The following is a 16,483-nucleotide window of genomic DNA, read 5'->3' on the forward strand; positions in this document are numbered from 1 at the left end:
AACACCTTAGAAAATAAACTTAAAGAGCATTGTTAGCTGGATAGGCGAGAGGACCTGACTCATAGAAGAAGGTTAATCCTCACTCGATTTATGACAGGCCATCGAGGCAGACACACGAAAACTTACTTTTGGGCCAAAACCCATGTATGTATGAGTCCAAAGTTGTTCTATGTGTCCCAGCTAATTGAAAGGTGATCCTAGTTAAGTGCGTATGTTCTAAAGAAACACAAAATAACATGTAATTATTGCTATTTTTTATTTTTTTTGTTGGAATCAAATTTTCTTCATAATATCTTTTTGTACACTTCATTCTCCATTATGAACTTTTAAACTCAAGGCCGTTTAATGAAGCAAGGATGTTTCTATTTTACTTTTCATGACAACGTTGATGAAGAAGAGCTCCTCCTACTAAAATGCAATCACAAGTCACAATGTTATTATTTTAAACGTAATTGACTAACTTACAGTTTTGTGTCTTTAGGAAGATGAAGAAGTACGTCATTACTTGCCATATCTGCTTCAGCAGGTGACGTATTCCTGTAAACAAAAAATAGTATTAAGAGGCCAGATTTTGTTCAACTGCTTGTTTACCTGTTCACACTACTGCCAGGCAGTGTCACTGTAATTCCTTGTGGTGGAGCATTTGGTTGGCATACTTTGAGTAGTCTAAGTTAAAAAAAAAGAAGAATTAATTAACAAAATTGTATATTTTTGAACAGATATGTGTTTATTATGGGCTTACTGAATTGCTTTCTCTTCTCCTGGCTTATCACCCACTAGCCTACCATTTTCAACATGCTTGGCTGAAATTACTATCTGTAGGGGTTGATTAGGTACTTGTGCATTCTGAGATCCACTGAAATAACAAACAAGTTGTGTATAGAAAATATTTTTTATAACATGTGATTTCCACCGACGGTCTGCAGAATTATAGACAGACCAAGATAATCGTAGTATCACGTTACAAATACAGTCCATGACAAAATTACACACACACAATTACAAAATTAAATAAATTTATTTTTGATTATGCTTAAATTAAGTTGTTACAGAGCAATGGTTTCTATCATTCAGATATAATCTGCAGTCATAGCTTTTTGTTAGTTATTTAGCAAAATATTTACCTTTTCAGTGCAATAAAATGATAGACACTAAGACTTTTTTCAATCTGTTCACTCTGTTCGAGTTATCCTTTCACACAGAACTTTTCTACTTTACATTTTATTTCAAGTTTTATAATTTTAATATTTCTAGTTTATTTAATTTTTAATAGGGAAAGGAAAGTGTTTCTTCAATAAAGAGAAGTATTTCATTATCGAGGGTATTTCTTATAGGTAGGTTAATTTATCAGAATTATGGTAAAAGAAAGGCAAAAGGACGTTCATCATTCATCACAAAAAAAAGGTCTATTATCGGATGCTGCATGAAATTCCACATTGATATAAAGAAATCGCTGCAGTTACACGGATGCAGTATGCTCAATATTTCATCTTAACTTAAATATATAAATTTATATTAATAAAAAGAATAATTAATTGGAATGTACAAAATGTTCAGCGACTTTCGAACGCATCAGAGACCCTCAAGAAGAAGAAAATAAAAAAAAGGTTTGAAATAGTAATGGCATGAGTTAAACGACTTACCAATAGGTTTGCATTTATGTTCATATTAACATTAACATTGAACTGTATTTCATTAAAATCATTGCGAACAAAAGAAGTGAGACACATTTATTGATTTTCAAATATTTTTAGAATTGTTTGGTGATGAGCCTATAACTCGGTCATCTTCGACTGTTCTGGCTGTCTATGACATTTACCAACCACTGAAGATTGATTTATGCTGAAATGTTTCTAATAGGCAAAACAAAGCAAGAATATTCAGACCAAGATGATCAAGTGCAGGCAGAAAGCCAATCCTCTTATCATACAACAAACTCACCAAATTGAATTTTTCAATCTGATTGGAAATGAGTAATTTTTTCAGACGTGAAAAAGTTCAGCCTCTGACTGGATTTTCATATTATTTCTGTGTTTTAAGAAAACAGAAAAAGTTTTGTCTTGCTACAATATGGGTGGTGGTTCCCTAATGATTTGGGCTGTGTAGGCTCTGTTTAAAGAAAAAGACCATTTACACTGGATATTTGCTTGAGAATGAACAATTTATATTAAATTATTTGCGAAAAGTAATTCCAATTTTTCAACAAGAAATGGTTTGAGAACAATATTGAAATGGCCAGCACTTTCATCATAGGTCATACATTCTAGAAAGCTTTTGTTTTTGAGGCAGTTTTTGAGTATCCGGGAACAGAAAGGGATGATTCTCAAAGCATGGCGTGATATCTCACTGGAAATTCAAACTTTCATAACAGTATTCCTAACAGAATATTTGATGTAATTAAAGGTGATGGAGAAGCTATAAAATACTGAACTTTTGTTTTGTTTTAACCCCAGGGGTGAGTTCACCTCCACATATATGGCTGGGTCACTAGTATCTCCCGTAAGCCAGATGCCCAGGTTAAATATGTTTTTTTTTTTTTTTACAGTACAGGACAGCAATGCACGAAACATTTTTCTGATGGGGAAACAATGTTTGCTAACTACCTTATCTTCTTAATAATAAGATAACACTTATATTTAATTGGCTATTTATTATATAAGAGAACTCACCCTTGATAGTATAATGACAGTAATTCTGTTGGAGCATTCTCACAGCCATCTTCCTCATTAGAACCTTTATCACTACAAATATAATAAATTATTAGTCTTTTATACATTTAATTAAATATGGTTTAGTCAAGCTATAAAATTTTTGGCATCCCCAGGGGCTGTCATTTGAATGTCCACTATGTGTGCCAAGTATACTGTACTAGAGTATTTTAGTGCAATAAATAATATGACTTCCAACAATACAATATACAAGGATACCCTTCTGTATGGCAAGAATGTATTTTTAACCATTTATTTTATTTTATTTTTTTTTACACTAAAATATCACCTATTTTACATAACTTTTATAAACAAATTTGAAATGAATTTTTTTTTTTTTTCGGGGGGGGGGGGGGTTAGGTTATTATATTACCCATGACTTCTCGAACTAGCTTCCATGACCAGCAGAATAAATGAATTTAAAGCAAAAATAATAAAAAATGAATTAAAAAAACTATTCTGTAACTCAAAATCCTCTTGAATAATTGTTTATGAATACATATTCAGAATTCAGGTCTGATAAGGTTATATATAAAAATATATACGTATAAAATAAATTTAAAAGCTTATCGTCAAGATCCCCAGCAAGTCTTACTTAAACCAGAAGGGGATCTGCAAGACCACATATAAGCCCCGAACCTATACTTAAGATGGCAGAAACAAATACAAATACAAAAAACAAATACAGAATCCTTCATCGCAGAACAAAAGGAGACGTGGATAAACTAGCAGTGCTAGACATAGTAAGCTTATGCTAAAACAACCTTCACCAAGGCAAACTGCCTGCAATCGGACGGGGCCAGAATCAGAGGAGACTATTAACTGGTCACTGGTAACTGAGAAAACATCTACACAACTGGCATATACAACCCATCTGCAGGTTATGTAATGAGGAAGAACCAGCCCATATCATCTACGAATGTGAAGCAATGGGTTAATGGAGACTTAATCTAGCATACAGAAAAAAACCTAGGGAATGAAATTGTAGCAACAACAGTCAATGACCTGATACTTCTAAGAAGGATTGAGTCTGTTGCACTGAACTAGGAACCTAGAAAGTACAATAAGCCTGCAGTGCCTGGGGAGCACTAACACTGCTTCTTAGTATCCTCATCACCATCACTATCACCATCTCACTTACAACTAATCCGTAATTAAAGTGGGAAAGAATAAGGGAAGAAATGAGTTTATCTATACTAAAGGTAAAAAGGCTGGCGTGAAGGAACTGATGGAGGGTGGAGAAGCAGCATAGGGAAATTTTGGATATATTATGGGGATTCCAGAACAATGGCAATCCCAAGGACTGCGGGACAGAAGAAAATGCCTTGATTGTTAACAAATATAGATACTGGATTCAAACAACGTGGGACTTTTCAACATTCAAGTTAAGCCCATTTTCACCAGCCCATTGAGTTGAAGTCTCCTGAATTCTTACAATATAATTATAATATAATAATATAAGTCAGGAGGTGTGAAGGGAAGGTAAATTTTGGAGGCATCTGCCTATAGGTGATATAAACCAATTTAATTGGTTTGCAAACATAATTATATAAAAAATTAATAATTGTTCAAACTAAATATTATATGTTTTATTACTTGTAGTATACGACTGAGATCAATTTATTTTGTCCTTCCAAATTTGAATTCTCACACTCTTGATTTGAATTGTCGACTGCGTTGATATCTTTCACTAATCCTCCTCCGGTGACGTTTCTGTAAGCACCTTCAGGAACTTTCCTGAAGAAAATAATTGTATGTAGAAACAATGTTTCTTAAAATTAACATTTGTTTTTTTACAAAGTCATGTCTGAAGAAGAAGGAACATTTAGCGTTACTATGTTGTTTTTTCTGGAAGGCTCAACAGCAAGGCTAGTTATTTTTTGTCCATCCCTAAAATTGTACATTCAAGTTATTCAAATATATCAAAATGTAAACATATTAGTTTTTGTAATTAAACTAAACTTCTAGAATTAGAATTATTCAAATCTGGTGCTTTTAAAATTTTATCATAGCAAATAAAATACAATCGCTCCAAATTTAAACAGATATTCACTCTAGAATTTACATCTCAACAGTGGTTTGATCAAAACCAATCTCAAATTCAAAACCTTGTGTTATTATTTCTAATTATACAATTATTATTTTTAATATATATAATTCAATAGCTTGCATACCATCTCCCAGTATCAGCCACTCCTTCTGTAGTGAAAAAGTCTCTGAAATAAATGTTTTGGTTACTCTTTCATATCTACATAACATATTAATCTACCTCATGTTGCTTTTCCCAATTTAATATGAAATTATAGAAAATACAAAATATTTACATATATATTGATAAACAGCACAAATTAATTCTCTATAATTTCTAACAAGTATTTTGTTATTTATTAATCATTTTCGTCTTGATTTAACTATTCATCTTGACATTTTGAAGTAACTAATCTTGTTTTCAGAGAAGTAAAAAAAAAGATTTTCAAGTTTCTTTTTGTTTGTAAATTTATTTGTTTTTCAACGTTCAATTTTGCAATGTTAAAGATCACGTTTTATAAATCAAGTTAACTAAAATGAACAAACATTTATTCATTAGTCAGCACTCCTTTTCCTTTTCTTTTTTCTTGTGCTTCTTTTTTGGTGTGTTTGTTCTGTTGGCTGTAAAATAAAATGATTTAAGATAAATTCATAAAGAAAAATTCCACAAATCTTATTTAATGTATTGAAAGAAATATTGCAGTGCTATAAGAAAGAATAGATTATTTTCGTTTTAAAAAAAGTGCATTCATACCGCCCGTTTGTGTAGACTTGACTTCAGGCACTAGAGGAAAAAATGTGTTAAGTAATTTTGTGTGCAGTAATTTGCATAACAAATTTAAAGAAAAACCCTACCATTTACCGGTTTCGAATTGTCCACTTTTAATGCTTGCCGCTGGAACATTAAAATAACTTACATTAACTTTATGGATGCAGATAATTGAAAAATTATTTTGAAAAAAGATTATAACTAATTTCTAAAACATGAAATAAAAGTTGTAAATAAAAAAATTGATTATCTGATTAGCTTAATTTTGTGAGCTACATATACCTATAAAAATATTTAATTATTATAAATTTCAAATTATATATGAAGACATTAATTTTACTTCTAACTGAATGGCTGTTTGAAATTTAAAAGTTTTGTTGATAGCTGGTACATATTCACAAATAGTCTGGATCTTCAACAAATTCAAGCTTGTCACATATTTTAAGGTCATCTTCAGGGCAAAACAATATTAAATATTTACACATTGACATTATTAAGTTTTTAATTAAAGTTTAAATTGGAAAAGGTCAGAACTGAGTCGGTCCTCAAAGAAATTTGTAACCATCTGTTAAATTCGTAAATAAAATTGTATTGAAATTGTTTTGCTTTGATAATGATCTTAAACTAGATCGAAAGCTTGCTCCTAAAAACAGAATTTGTGTCTTTATCTAGACCATACCATGTTCCAAGTTATTTGTGAGTAAAAAAGTGGTAATACATCGAACACATTAAACTGTACATTAAATTGGCTTCAGTAAAGCTGGAAGTTTCATTGGTCATTTGGGATTTGCCAGTAATTGTTTTTCTCCTAAGATTGACTGAATATTTCTTGATTCTATGTTTTTAAATACTATCAAAACCGCATATAAATTACCTCACTGTCATCACCACACACATCTAATGGTTGCCCAGTAAATACATTATCCTGATGCCCTGTACTAAATGCATTATCCTGTTGCACTTTACTGCATACATTATCCTGTTCAGATCCTTCAATCTTCTTTATAACTCTTAAAATTAAATTGTTTAAATTAAGAAAAAATGAATGTACAATTTGTTCAAAAATAGGTCATAAGTACATACATATGTGCTTCTTTGGGTACACGTATTATAATAGATTTCTCTGCAATTTCTTTGTTGCTGTAAATTTAATTAATCTTTTGAAAAAATATACATATTTATATATTAATTCAAAATCAAATGTATTTCCACCAATTCCTATTATTGTAAATATGTTTATCAATTTAACAATAAAAGTCACCTCTTGAATTTTTTATTTACCTGTCCACTTGTACATGAATGATGTGATTGTGCTTAAAAAAAGTGCTGTGAAATTTTTAAATACATATTACAAAACTGTGCATCTAAATAGTGCAACATACTATTTGGTGTAGGTATACTCACGTGAAAGATACCATAAAGTATTGTGCATACGTTCAAGGCCCAGCAGAATTTAGAATTTCTACCTACTTTATTTCATTTGTGAGCGGGGGGGGGGCAATTTTTACTTTTTTTTCTTTATATTTGGCTTTGTAGTTTTTGTTTTGCTTGGTGAGCCAGAAAGTGGCTCTTTTGTTTTTAAAGTGGGTTCTTTTGTTACAGCTTTAGTGCTAGGTGGCTCTTTTGCCTTTAAAGTAGGTGTTTTGGATACAGCCTTAGTGCTAGGTGCGTCTTTCTTTACAGAAGAGGGTGCTTTTGTTACAGTCTTGGTGTTAGATGCGTCTTTCTTTAAAAGGGATGTTTTTGTTGTAGGATTGGGTACATCTTGCTTTACAGTAGTAGGCGTTTTATTTCGTGTTTTTTTGTTTTGCTGGGTGGTGGGCTGTGCTTCTGCTTTTGGAGAATTGTTAGCTTTTGCATTTTGGTCAGGTTTTTTGGATTTCTTCAAAGACGTTTTCTTATTCGCAGCTTTACTTTTTGTCTTCTCTTCTGATTGTTGTTTAAACAGTTCGCTCGTTGATGTATATTTTGATGTGCCTAGATTTTTCTTAGTTGAATCAAACTGAACAGTTCTACTTGGTGACAATTTCTTGGTTTTATTTGGTGACAGTTTACTTTGGGCTGTGCCTAAATGAGGACTTAAGCCAATGTGCTGAACTTTTGCTGATGTTGTTTGTGCTGGATAAGAGAATTCGTTCTTGTTCCTAAAAGAGAAAAGCGAGAAAAAAAAGACAATTGTTTAGACTTTAATTATGTCATATTGGCTAGTTCCTCTCCTGAAGTAGGTTTAAAATCTAATAAATGATCACTTATCAATTATGAAATTTGTACATTATCCATCCAATAAAAACAGAAAGTCTGCTTAAACCTTTAATCATTTTAATATCTGTAATTACAAAATCATAACAGTTAACAATGTGTTAGATCATAAATTTTGATAAAATTTTCAAAATATTAATCAATTGAGAATTGGATATGAAAAATAGTGCGCGATGTAACTTTAATTTGTATAGAGAAGTTTAAATTATTATAGCTGTGTATATATTTTTTTCTCATTCATTGTAAATGTAGAAAATACTGAATTTTTGTTAAATTTATATGCTTCATAATTTATTTGACATCATTATTTCTTTAAGATTCTTTTTAATGTTGTTCGGTAGGTCTTGTTCTTTGTCATTACGAGATCAACGAAAGACAATATTTATGTGCATGACTAAAATAGACAAAAATAAAAGTGCATTGATACTTACTGTTGTGAATCAGGCTGAAAGAATGGTGCATGATACCTATTCAATGGAAATAGTAATGGCGTGAGTTAAACGACTTACCAATAGGTTTGCATTTATGTTCATATTAACATTAACATTGAACTGTATTTCATTAAAATCATTGCGAACAAAAGAAGTGAGACACATTTATTGATTTTCAAATATTTTTAAAATTGTTTGGTGATGAGCCTATAACTCAGTTATCTTCGACTGTTCTGGCTGTCTATGACATTGACACAGTTTATCAACCACTGAAGATTGATTTATGCTGAAATGTTTCTAATAGACAAAACAAAGCAAGACTATTCAGACCAAGATGATCAAGCTGCAGGGCTCTGTTTTGTGGTATTCCTTCCAGGAGTTGGAAGCAAGGTGCAAGTCCAAAGATCACAAGAGTACTTCTTATTTTTATTATCAATATTTTAATTAATTTTAACATTTTACCAAAGGTCTTGGTTGAGATGAAAAAGTTGGTGTCACAAGCAGGATTCGAACCCATGACCCTTCAGTTCAATACACCACCACTGGTGGGCCACTGCACAAACATTTGAGCTATCGTGACTTCAATCCACTTGGACTCCAACTCCTCATCTGAACTTCATCCTTTTGAATTTTCCCTATTTTTGTCATATTTTAGATATTATTATAAAATAAGATTTATAAATGGGGGGTTTTATGTCATATTTCATTATATTGTTTGTATAGCACCAAAAAATAATGAGACATAAATTTTTAAATCATTCCACTACCTAAACAACATGAGAAAGCAATTTTTAATTGAATAGGTTGTTGGGACTTTTTAAAATATATATAAATAGGGACCAGGTATATGTGAAATAAAATATACTTTATTTATTATAAATATGTATTTATTTTTTAACAAATTTGCAAGTAAAACAGAAAATTTGTAAAATAAAAAAGATTTAGTTATGCATTTTGTAAGCAAATTTTATAATTTACACTGTGTACAAAGGAAATATAGAACAAGTAAATTTTTAAAATTCAAATTTATTCAAAATATCATCCATTTTTAAATTTTTGTAAATATAAATGTTTTCTAGTGTCAAAAAAATGCATTTTAAAACTGAAAGTAAAATTATGTTAACCTGGTGCTAAAATATTTCTGCACTGACTAAAAGAATGATCCGCATCTAATGAATGGGATGTAATGGGGGCCCAATATTGAAGACTGTAATTACATTTGGAGTGAGAGGAATTTATGTTTTGCAATTTTCCCCCCATCAAAAGAGTAATCTCTCTCAAGTTGTCAAATCTGAGATTTTTTACACTTTTTGTTTTACTTTATCTCCCGTCCTTCCAATAATATTTTCCAAATTTTCGAAGGAGTCATTAGAGTGAGGGGTACTGGATTTCCAGTTGCGTAATTGTGCTTGCCAAAAAAATGAAATTAATGCAATGAAAGCTCAATTTTATGTCAGTGTATGTACTTCCATAATTTCTTTTGCCTTTTCCAGGGCTACAGCATTTTCTTCCTATTTGTTCCTTAATTTTTGAAAAATTTTCACTGTAGAACATGGTGGCTTCTACCCAGGTCCCCCATAATATTATGACAGATTGTGGTGGAAGCGATACATTTGGAATTTTATCAGCGCTTTAAGGAAATCCTTTTTAACGTTTGATACAGAATTCACATCTGAACAAAAAACTTTTCCCAAAATTTTTGTTTACAACTTGAAATCTTTAGTTCTCTAAAATACTTCTTATTTTGTTGCTCATTTTTTAAAATTTTCAATAATTTTGTTTTTTATTTTTATTAAATATGGGCCAAAATGTGTAAATTAAGGAAACATATGTAATTATATGTAAAATCCCCCAAATATTTGGGACATCAACCCATCACACTGACACTTTTGAGAATTTCAAAACATCCATGATTCTAGAAATTATAGTGACTAAACTCAAGGATTAGTTATATAACGGTTATGTTAATATAGTGAATTTTATTGCTACATATAAATAAAAAATGCTACTATTATTATCAAAATTTAAGCAAGTGCTAAACTACATTGCATATCACATTCTTTTCTCTTTTTTTTGTATTAAAAAAATATTTTAAAAAATTGCACATCCTAATACAAATATATGTGTTGTTTTGTAACATTTTTACTAATGTCTTCAAAACTTACATATTTAATAAACAGAATTAATTTTTTGTTTTGTTTGAATGCCTCACTTATTTTGCATGCTATGACTAAAGAAAAACTTTTTTCTTATCCCGAGTGTGGTCTATATTATTACATACCCACAACAGGAAGTTGGACAAAAACAAGGTCGGTTTTGGCTAACAGGCGGATACGAACGATTTTGTGCTGTCTGACAATAGCTGTCTTTTACCTGTCTCTCCAGTTTCTGTTGACAGGACGCATCTCTAAAAAGGGGAGAATTGAGAAATGCTAGAAACATTTTTAGAAATGAATAGACAGGGATTTTTAATAAATCTGAAAATCAAAGACACAAAGGATTATAAAAACAGAAACAAACAAAAGTGTTTATGCATATTATACTCATTTGAATTGCCATCAATTTCATAAAATTCTGGGAAAAGCAACAATGAAAATTTAAAACGATGGTCACTTGAGTTAAACATACCTGGTAGATGTGAGATAATTTCGATCAGGATTCACAGAAACACTTGTTTGTATTGGAACATACTTTGGAGAGTTTAGGTCATACGCAGCATAGCTGAACAATTCAATTAAATAGAACAAATTAAATCCAAAATTAAATACTGCTAATACATTGCACTTTTACATGCAAAAAAAAAATTCTTAACTCTCTCTTTAATTATTTTCCAATTTGAAATAAAATTCTTTTGGAACGTGAAGACCTGAATAATTTAGAAGTACCAAAATTAAGATTGGTGTTGCAATGATGAGAGAGGTAAGAAAATTTAAGTGTCCTCACAGTCTTGGTTATATGTTATAAAACTAGATCTATTGACTTACACTGTCCTTCTTGGGGTGTTTTCTTTACATTGCCTGAAAATAATTCTTTTACAATAAGTATTTGAACCAGGTTCTTCAATGTCATTCCCTGTCGTAACTATAACGTTGGTTAGGTTGGGATGGTTAAGATATTTAAAATTCGTAAAATGAAAAGATTTATTACTTGCTAAATGATGAATGGAACTTGAATTGTACTGAATGTGAATCATAATATTGTCAAAAATAGAAATGTTTGTTTATTAATGATTTAAACTGAACCTAACAGGACTTATAAGACATACATGCAGTATTGAATATTACCAGCTAGTAAAGAATTATTAGAACAGAAAAGTGTATTTTTTTTTTTTTTAACTGGGTTTCCAACAGCAGAGGTTATATCAATAGGAGACAGTAGTAAATATATATATTTTTATTTATTTTTTTTAAACAAAAAAATGGAAAAACAAAATGCAGAAATGAATACTGCTTGCGCCCACTTCTGTAATTTTTATATATGCTCCTGCTGCAGGGATATATTTGTTTGGTCCTTATTAAAACATTTGTTAATCCACCTTTATTTAAACTTTTTTTTGTTATTACAAAAATCCACCAAATAGCACTCATGAAGAACGATCAGGTGATCCATCACTTTTGGATGGGACATGTTACGATTCTTTGCTGTCTCTAATAATCTTCCACGTTGTCACCCCCTGGATTGACGGAGATTAGAGATTGACCCCCCCCCCAAGGGGAAGTGGTTTTGCCAAAGGCAGAAGCAACTTCCCCCAGGTCAAACTTCTTCTGCAGGACTGACAGAGAAATGATTCTTTTAAGGTCAAATAGACAATTTTCCTGTGTATTATCTCTTTTAATTTTAAATTGGTTTTAATTAAAATTTATGATTTTATTTTATAACACATATTTTGGTTCCTAAATAATTTTAATGAAGGGTAATTTTAAGATAGGTTTATAAATGTTAAAGGTGTAGGGTTTGTTATGTACGTAATTAATAATTGTTAAAAATAAAATTTTCAGTGTTGTATTTACCTTTATTTTTATTTTTCTAGGATATTTTAAATGTTGTCTATTTTTGAGATTAGCAGAACCTCGTAAGGCTCTAGTCAGTCATACTGACCTAACCCATCACAACATTTATGGTCCACGATATTAACTACATTATCACATAGTACATTCATCCCATTACAAACAATAACCTAATAGCGTAATAAGTTTGGTGCAACTGAGTACTCAAAATACCTTAAGGGCCCACCATTAAAATGACTATAAAAGTTATTTATTAACATTTACTTTAGACATTTCAGGAATTTACACCCATCATCAGCAATAAAAATACAAAAGCATAACATTAATATTCATATTTTACATTCTATGCTATGTGCTTATGTACTTTCATAAATAATGGTAATTGCTGATGATGGTTGACAATCGGGTATTCTGACACACTCTCCTACAATCTTCCTTCCAATAAATACTGTCACAAATGAATGAAAGCTACATATGAAGAGGTTCCCTATAAACTACATTAAACTTTTATTAACTGCAGATATTTAAATAATTTATCGCAACTAATAACCTTAGTTGCTAAAATAGTACTAACAACACTAAAACAATTCCTGATAAATGTGACAACCGATAATGTTCACCAATTAATTTTAGATTAAAACTTTTTTTACAAAGGAAACTTTAAAAATAAATTATAATTACTTACTTATTGCTGTTAATTTAAAAATGAGTTTTTCTTACCTATCATCCGGGATGTCACTGCAATAACTGAAATCATTAATGATGTTAAATACAATACATTTAGGAAATCATAATCCATTTAAAATATTTATCAAATAAATCATTTAAAATATTACGATTACATGTGAAAAAAAAATCAGGGATAAGGCAAATTTGATAGGAAAAACTTTTCTTCGTCAAGCCTTCGAGGAATATATCTCCTTTATCAGGTCTTTGAATCTATACAGGGTGTTCTTATTGGAAATTTAACATCGTTTTCAATGGTATCAATGTATTTGTCCAAAACCTTTTAATTTTGAAGTTATCATTGTTTATTTGAAGCAAGGTTGTGAAATGTTAAAAATTCGGAAAAAGGGGAATAACTCCGAATCTGTTGAAATTCGGACCTTAGTTAATTATTTAGTAGTCATATTTGACCGTATTAATCATTTTAATTAATTATACTTTTAACCTAAGGTCTTGGTTGAGATGAAAGCATGACAGTTGATTTTTCATCTCAACCAAGATGTTAGATTAAAACTATAATTAATTAAAACTATATATAAACATAATTTACGTTCCAGTGGTTCCAAAACATTTTCAGTTTCCAGTGCCTTTAATATATAACAATTTTTTGTCAGTGCCTCAAGTCAAAACATTGGTCTATCTCGTCTATCTCTTATGGTAATTCAGGAAAGCATTCTATCTATACCTCTTATGTTGTCTACAATTTTATGCTACGTGCAAGTAATAATGTTCTAGTAATATTTTATAAAGGAATAAAAGCAAAGATCATCGACATATAAAGGTGTGACTATACGATCATCTATATTATCAGCCAGACCGTTTACCGCAATAGCAAATAAAGTGACACTCAGAACTGAACCATGAGGAGTCCCGTTTTCTTGAATTAACGTACTAGATAAGGCGGTACCTAATCTCACCCGGAACCTCCTCATTTCGAGGAAATATTATTATTATTATTCCTTTATAAAATATTACTAGAGCATTATTACTTGCACATAAAAATTTTTCACAACGTCTTTGTAGCACAGCGGGGCACAGTTTGGGAATCACTTATTTACACAGTAAACGATAAACATAAACGTCTACTAACAATATTAAAAATTATGGCTTCCATCGTAATGCATTTATGAATTTAGCTTTGTAGAGTGGATGAGATTCACCACAAATAAATTCTACATTACAATCATATCAAGATAAAATATTACACATGAAATGAAGCATAGAAATTTGCATAAAATGAATTAAGAGATTTAGATCCTTAAGGGTGGAGGGTTTTCTTCAAACCGTTGTAGAAAAACAATTTTTGTTTTTAAAAAAATCATCTAAAAAATTGAGTTTTTGATTTTTTAGATCCTTAGGGTACAAATGAAAGAAAGCATGGATTTTTTCTAGTTTCCTCAACTACAAATGAACCTATTTTTCAAAAAACATTAGCAATCCCCCGATGTGGATTGAAAGGCTGGTTCATTTTTTAATATTTTTATTTTGCCATTCTACTTGCTCAAATCAACTATGTATCAACAGAATTATATCATTTTACAGCATTTTTTTTATGTAGATTGCAATATGCAAAAGCTGTCAAATTTTATCATTAACCGATAATTTTTAAAAACCAAACATTTTCCCGGTAAACTAGGTCATAAAAAAAATTTCTTGAAACTAATACAAAATTTTGTTTTAGCACCTCCAGAGACCCCTAAATATAACAACTTTTGTATGGATATAAATTTATTGATTTTTTTTACCTTTAAATTTTTCAGATTTTTGATAAGTCATTATCAGAATATCTGATTGAAGTGGCTATAATTTAAAAACTGCTAAAAGGAAGGAAAATGGTCAAATATACCATTTGAAAGAAGAGGAACGTAGCTTTTTTATGGCATAAGTACCATAAAATGTTTCTATAAAAAAATAAAATAGGAAAATTATTTATCAGAAATTAACAGGTCAGATCCAAGTGATGAACATTTTATGGCCTACTTTACTTAGAGAATGTTTATTAAAATATGGAAAAAACAGTACTGTGTTGATTTATCTTTTTAAATCATACCAAATTAGAATATTTTGCATCATTTTTGTTTTTATCTTTACCAACAATGAAATTAATACACCAAAAATAATATTTTTTAATCTCTAAATAATGATTTATGTTTATTCAATTAAATTTACTTTATACTTATAATTTTTACTAATATATTAATTTATAGAATATAAATAAATTTATTAAACCAGAATTGAATTAGAAACATGATCATCCCCTTGTGGTTTAAATTATCCTTAAAATAAAAAAATTGCCCTTGAAGAAATCTAGGCTAATGTTTTCAAGGCCAGAGTGGTCTGAAACTTGCTTTGAATACAAGGGAAAAGCTGTATTGTCGCCAGAACATGATCCCGACCACAACTCGTGGCATGAGAGTGAGGGTTCACTTGGACTTTGAGTTGACACAATTTTTAAAATTATTCAATTGTACTCCACTATCTACAAAAATGTAATCACACTCCTTACTTACCTTGAATAATCAAGATTGCTTTTCATAGGTTTGTAACTCGACTTACAACACTCACTGTAAGGGTCGCTGGGAGGACAAAAGAATTAACATACAATCATTTTCATTCTGTACCAATCATCAATTCAATCAAGTTTCAAACTAAAGACTTAACAATTTCAAGTCAAAAGGCAATAAAATCATCAAATTTAGTTGTCCTATTGTAATCTTTAAAAAGGCTTAAACATTTTAAACGGTTTGTACAAACGAAAATTTATTCTGATAAATATCCTTGAAAGAAACATATTTAATATGAAATGTAGCAAAGTTTATTAGCAATAATTATAGTTTGATATGCAAATTGATGAATTGATTTAGTTTATTATAAATTTTCAAGAATTAATCAAATAAAATTTTCAAATGTGTTAATCATTTTCAATCTTAATTTTCAGCATAAAAAAATAAAAAGAAATGTAAACATAATAAAGCCAAATTCAACTATTTTGAATACATTTTCAAATAATGATCTTCATAAGTATAAATAATGTAAACTTATTCACATAGTTGTTTCAAATATATTTAAAGAAATAGAGTAAGTATCATAAGATAAATTATTTATTTACCTACAGTATGCAGTTAAATTTTCTCTAATGAAAATAAATTGTATCAGAAAATGATTACACAGTTCAGATAATCTCTTTATTGTTAATATTATTTTTCTATTATAAAAGTTTACTCTAAAAATAAATTTAAAAAAACTTCATGCACTTTATGAGAAAAGAATTGTTCAGTACTCACTTTGAATACGTGTTCGGGAGATAAGAACTGTACGGCTTATTGTAACTAGTCTTATAGGTAGGTCTTGATGGCTCACGACAGGGACTGTTCAAAAATAAAAAATAAAAATTAAGAAAAAATTAACATCAACACAAATAATTCCGGTATTCTTACCCAGCATTCGCAGGCCGATACTTAGATCTGAAAAGTTTTCAATAGATTAATTAAGAACAATGAGAATTTTTTTAATGGCGGCTACCAACAATGGAGTTATTTCAGCCTCTAGAGCATA

The 16,483-nt window shown here is 30.0% G+C and overlaps 1 protein-coding gene across 49 annotated transcripts in view; it reads right to left on the reverse strand.

Annotated features, from left to right (window-relative positions):
* Positions 1-237: 237 nt before the first annotated feature.
* Positions 238-16,483, reverse strand: part of LOC106661257 — a 59,783-nt gene continuing 43,537 nt past the window's right edge. For 32 of the 49 annotated variants that reach the window (XR_002910068.1, XR_002910061.1, XR_002910086.1 and 29 more), the window contains 14 exons: positions 16,366-16,392; positions 16,213-16,296; positions 15,439-15,504; positions 12,923-12,949; positions 11,180-11,212; positions 10,824-10,916; positions 10,477-10,602; positions 8,196-8,231; positions 6,910-7,649; positions 6,767-6,831; positions 6,589-6,645; positions 6,380-6,515; positions 5,592-5,631; positions 5,491-5,520 (listed from right to left, as the gene is read on the reverse strand). Coding sequence is in view for 2 of the 49 variants with exons in the window: in XM_014384580.2 (XP_014240066.1) it covers positions 375-408; positions 466-537; positions 592-666; positions 743-856; positions 2,670-2,741; positions 4,305-4,445; positions 4,506-4,598; positions 4,883-4,924; positions 10,824-10,916; positions 11,180-11,212; positions 12,923-12,949; positions 15,439-15,504; positions 16,213-16,296; positions 16,366-16,392 (973 nt within the window). In the remaining 47 variants the exon portion in view is untranslated. Of the gene's footprint in view, positions 409-465; positions 538-591; positions 667-742; positions 857-2,669; positions 2,742-4,304; positions 4,446-4,505; positions 4,599-4,882; positions 4,925-5,282; positions 5,358-5,490; positions 5,521-5,591; positions 5,632-6,379; positions 6,516-6,588; positions 6,724-6,766; positions 6,832-6,909; positions 7,650-8,195; positions 8,232-10,476; positions 10,673-10,823; positions 10,917-11,179; positions 11,213-12,922; positions 12,950-15,438; positions 15,505-16,212; positions 16,297-16,365; positions 16,393-16,483 lie in introns of those variants that run through there. The other 17 variants (XR_002910076.1, XR_002910062.1, XR_002910057.1 and 14 more) reach the window with 14 other exon arrangements.

This window comes from Cimex lectularius, unplaced genomic scaffold, assembly GCF_000648675.2.
Source record: "Cimex lectularius strain Harlan isolate CLEC.00 unplaced genomic scaffold, Clec_2.1 scaffold23, whole genome shotgun sequence".
Lineage (NCBI taxonomy): Eukaryota > Metazoa > Arthropoda > Insecta > Hemiptera > Cimicidae > Cimex > Cimex lectularius.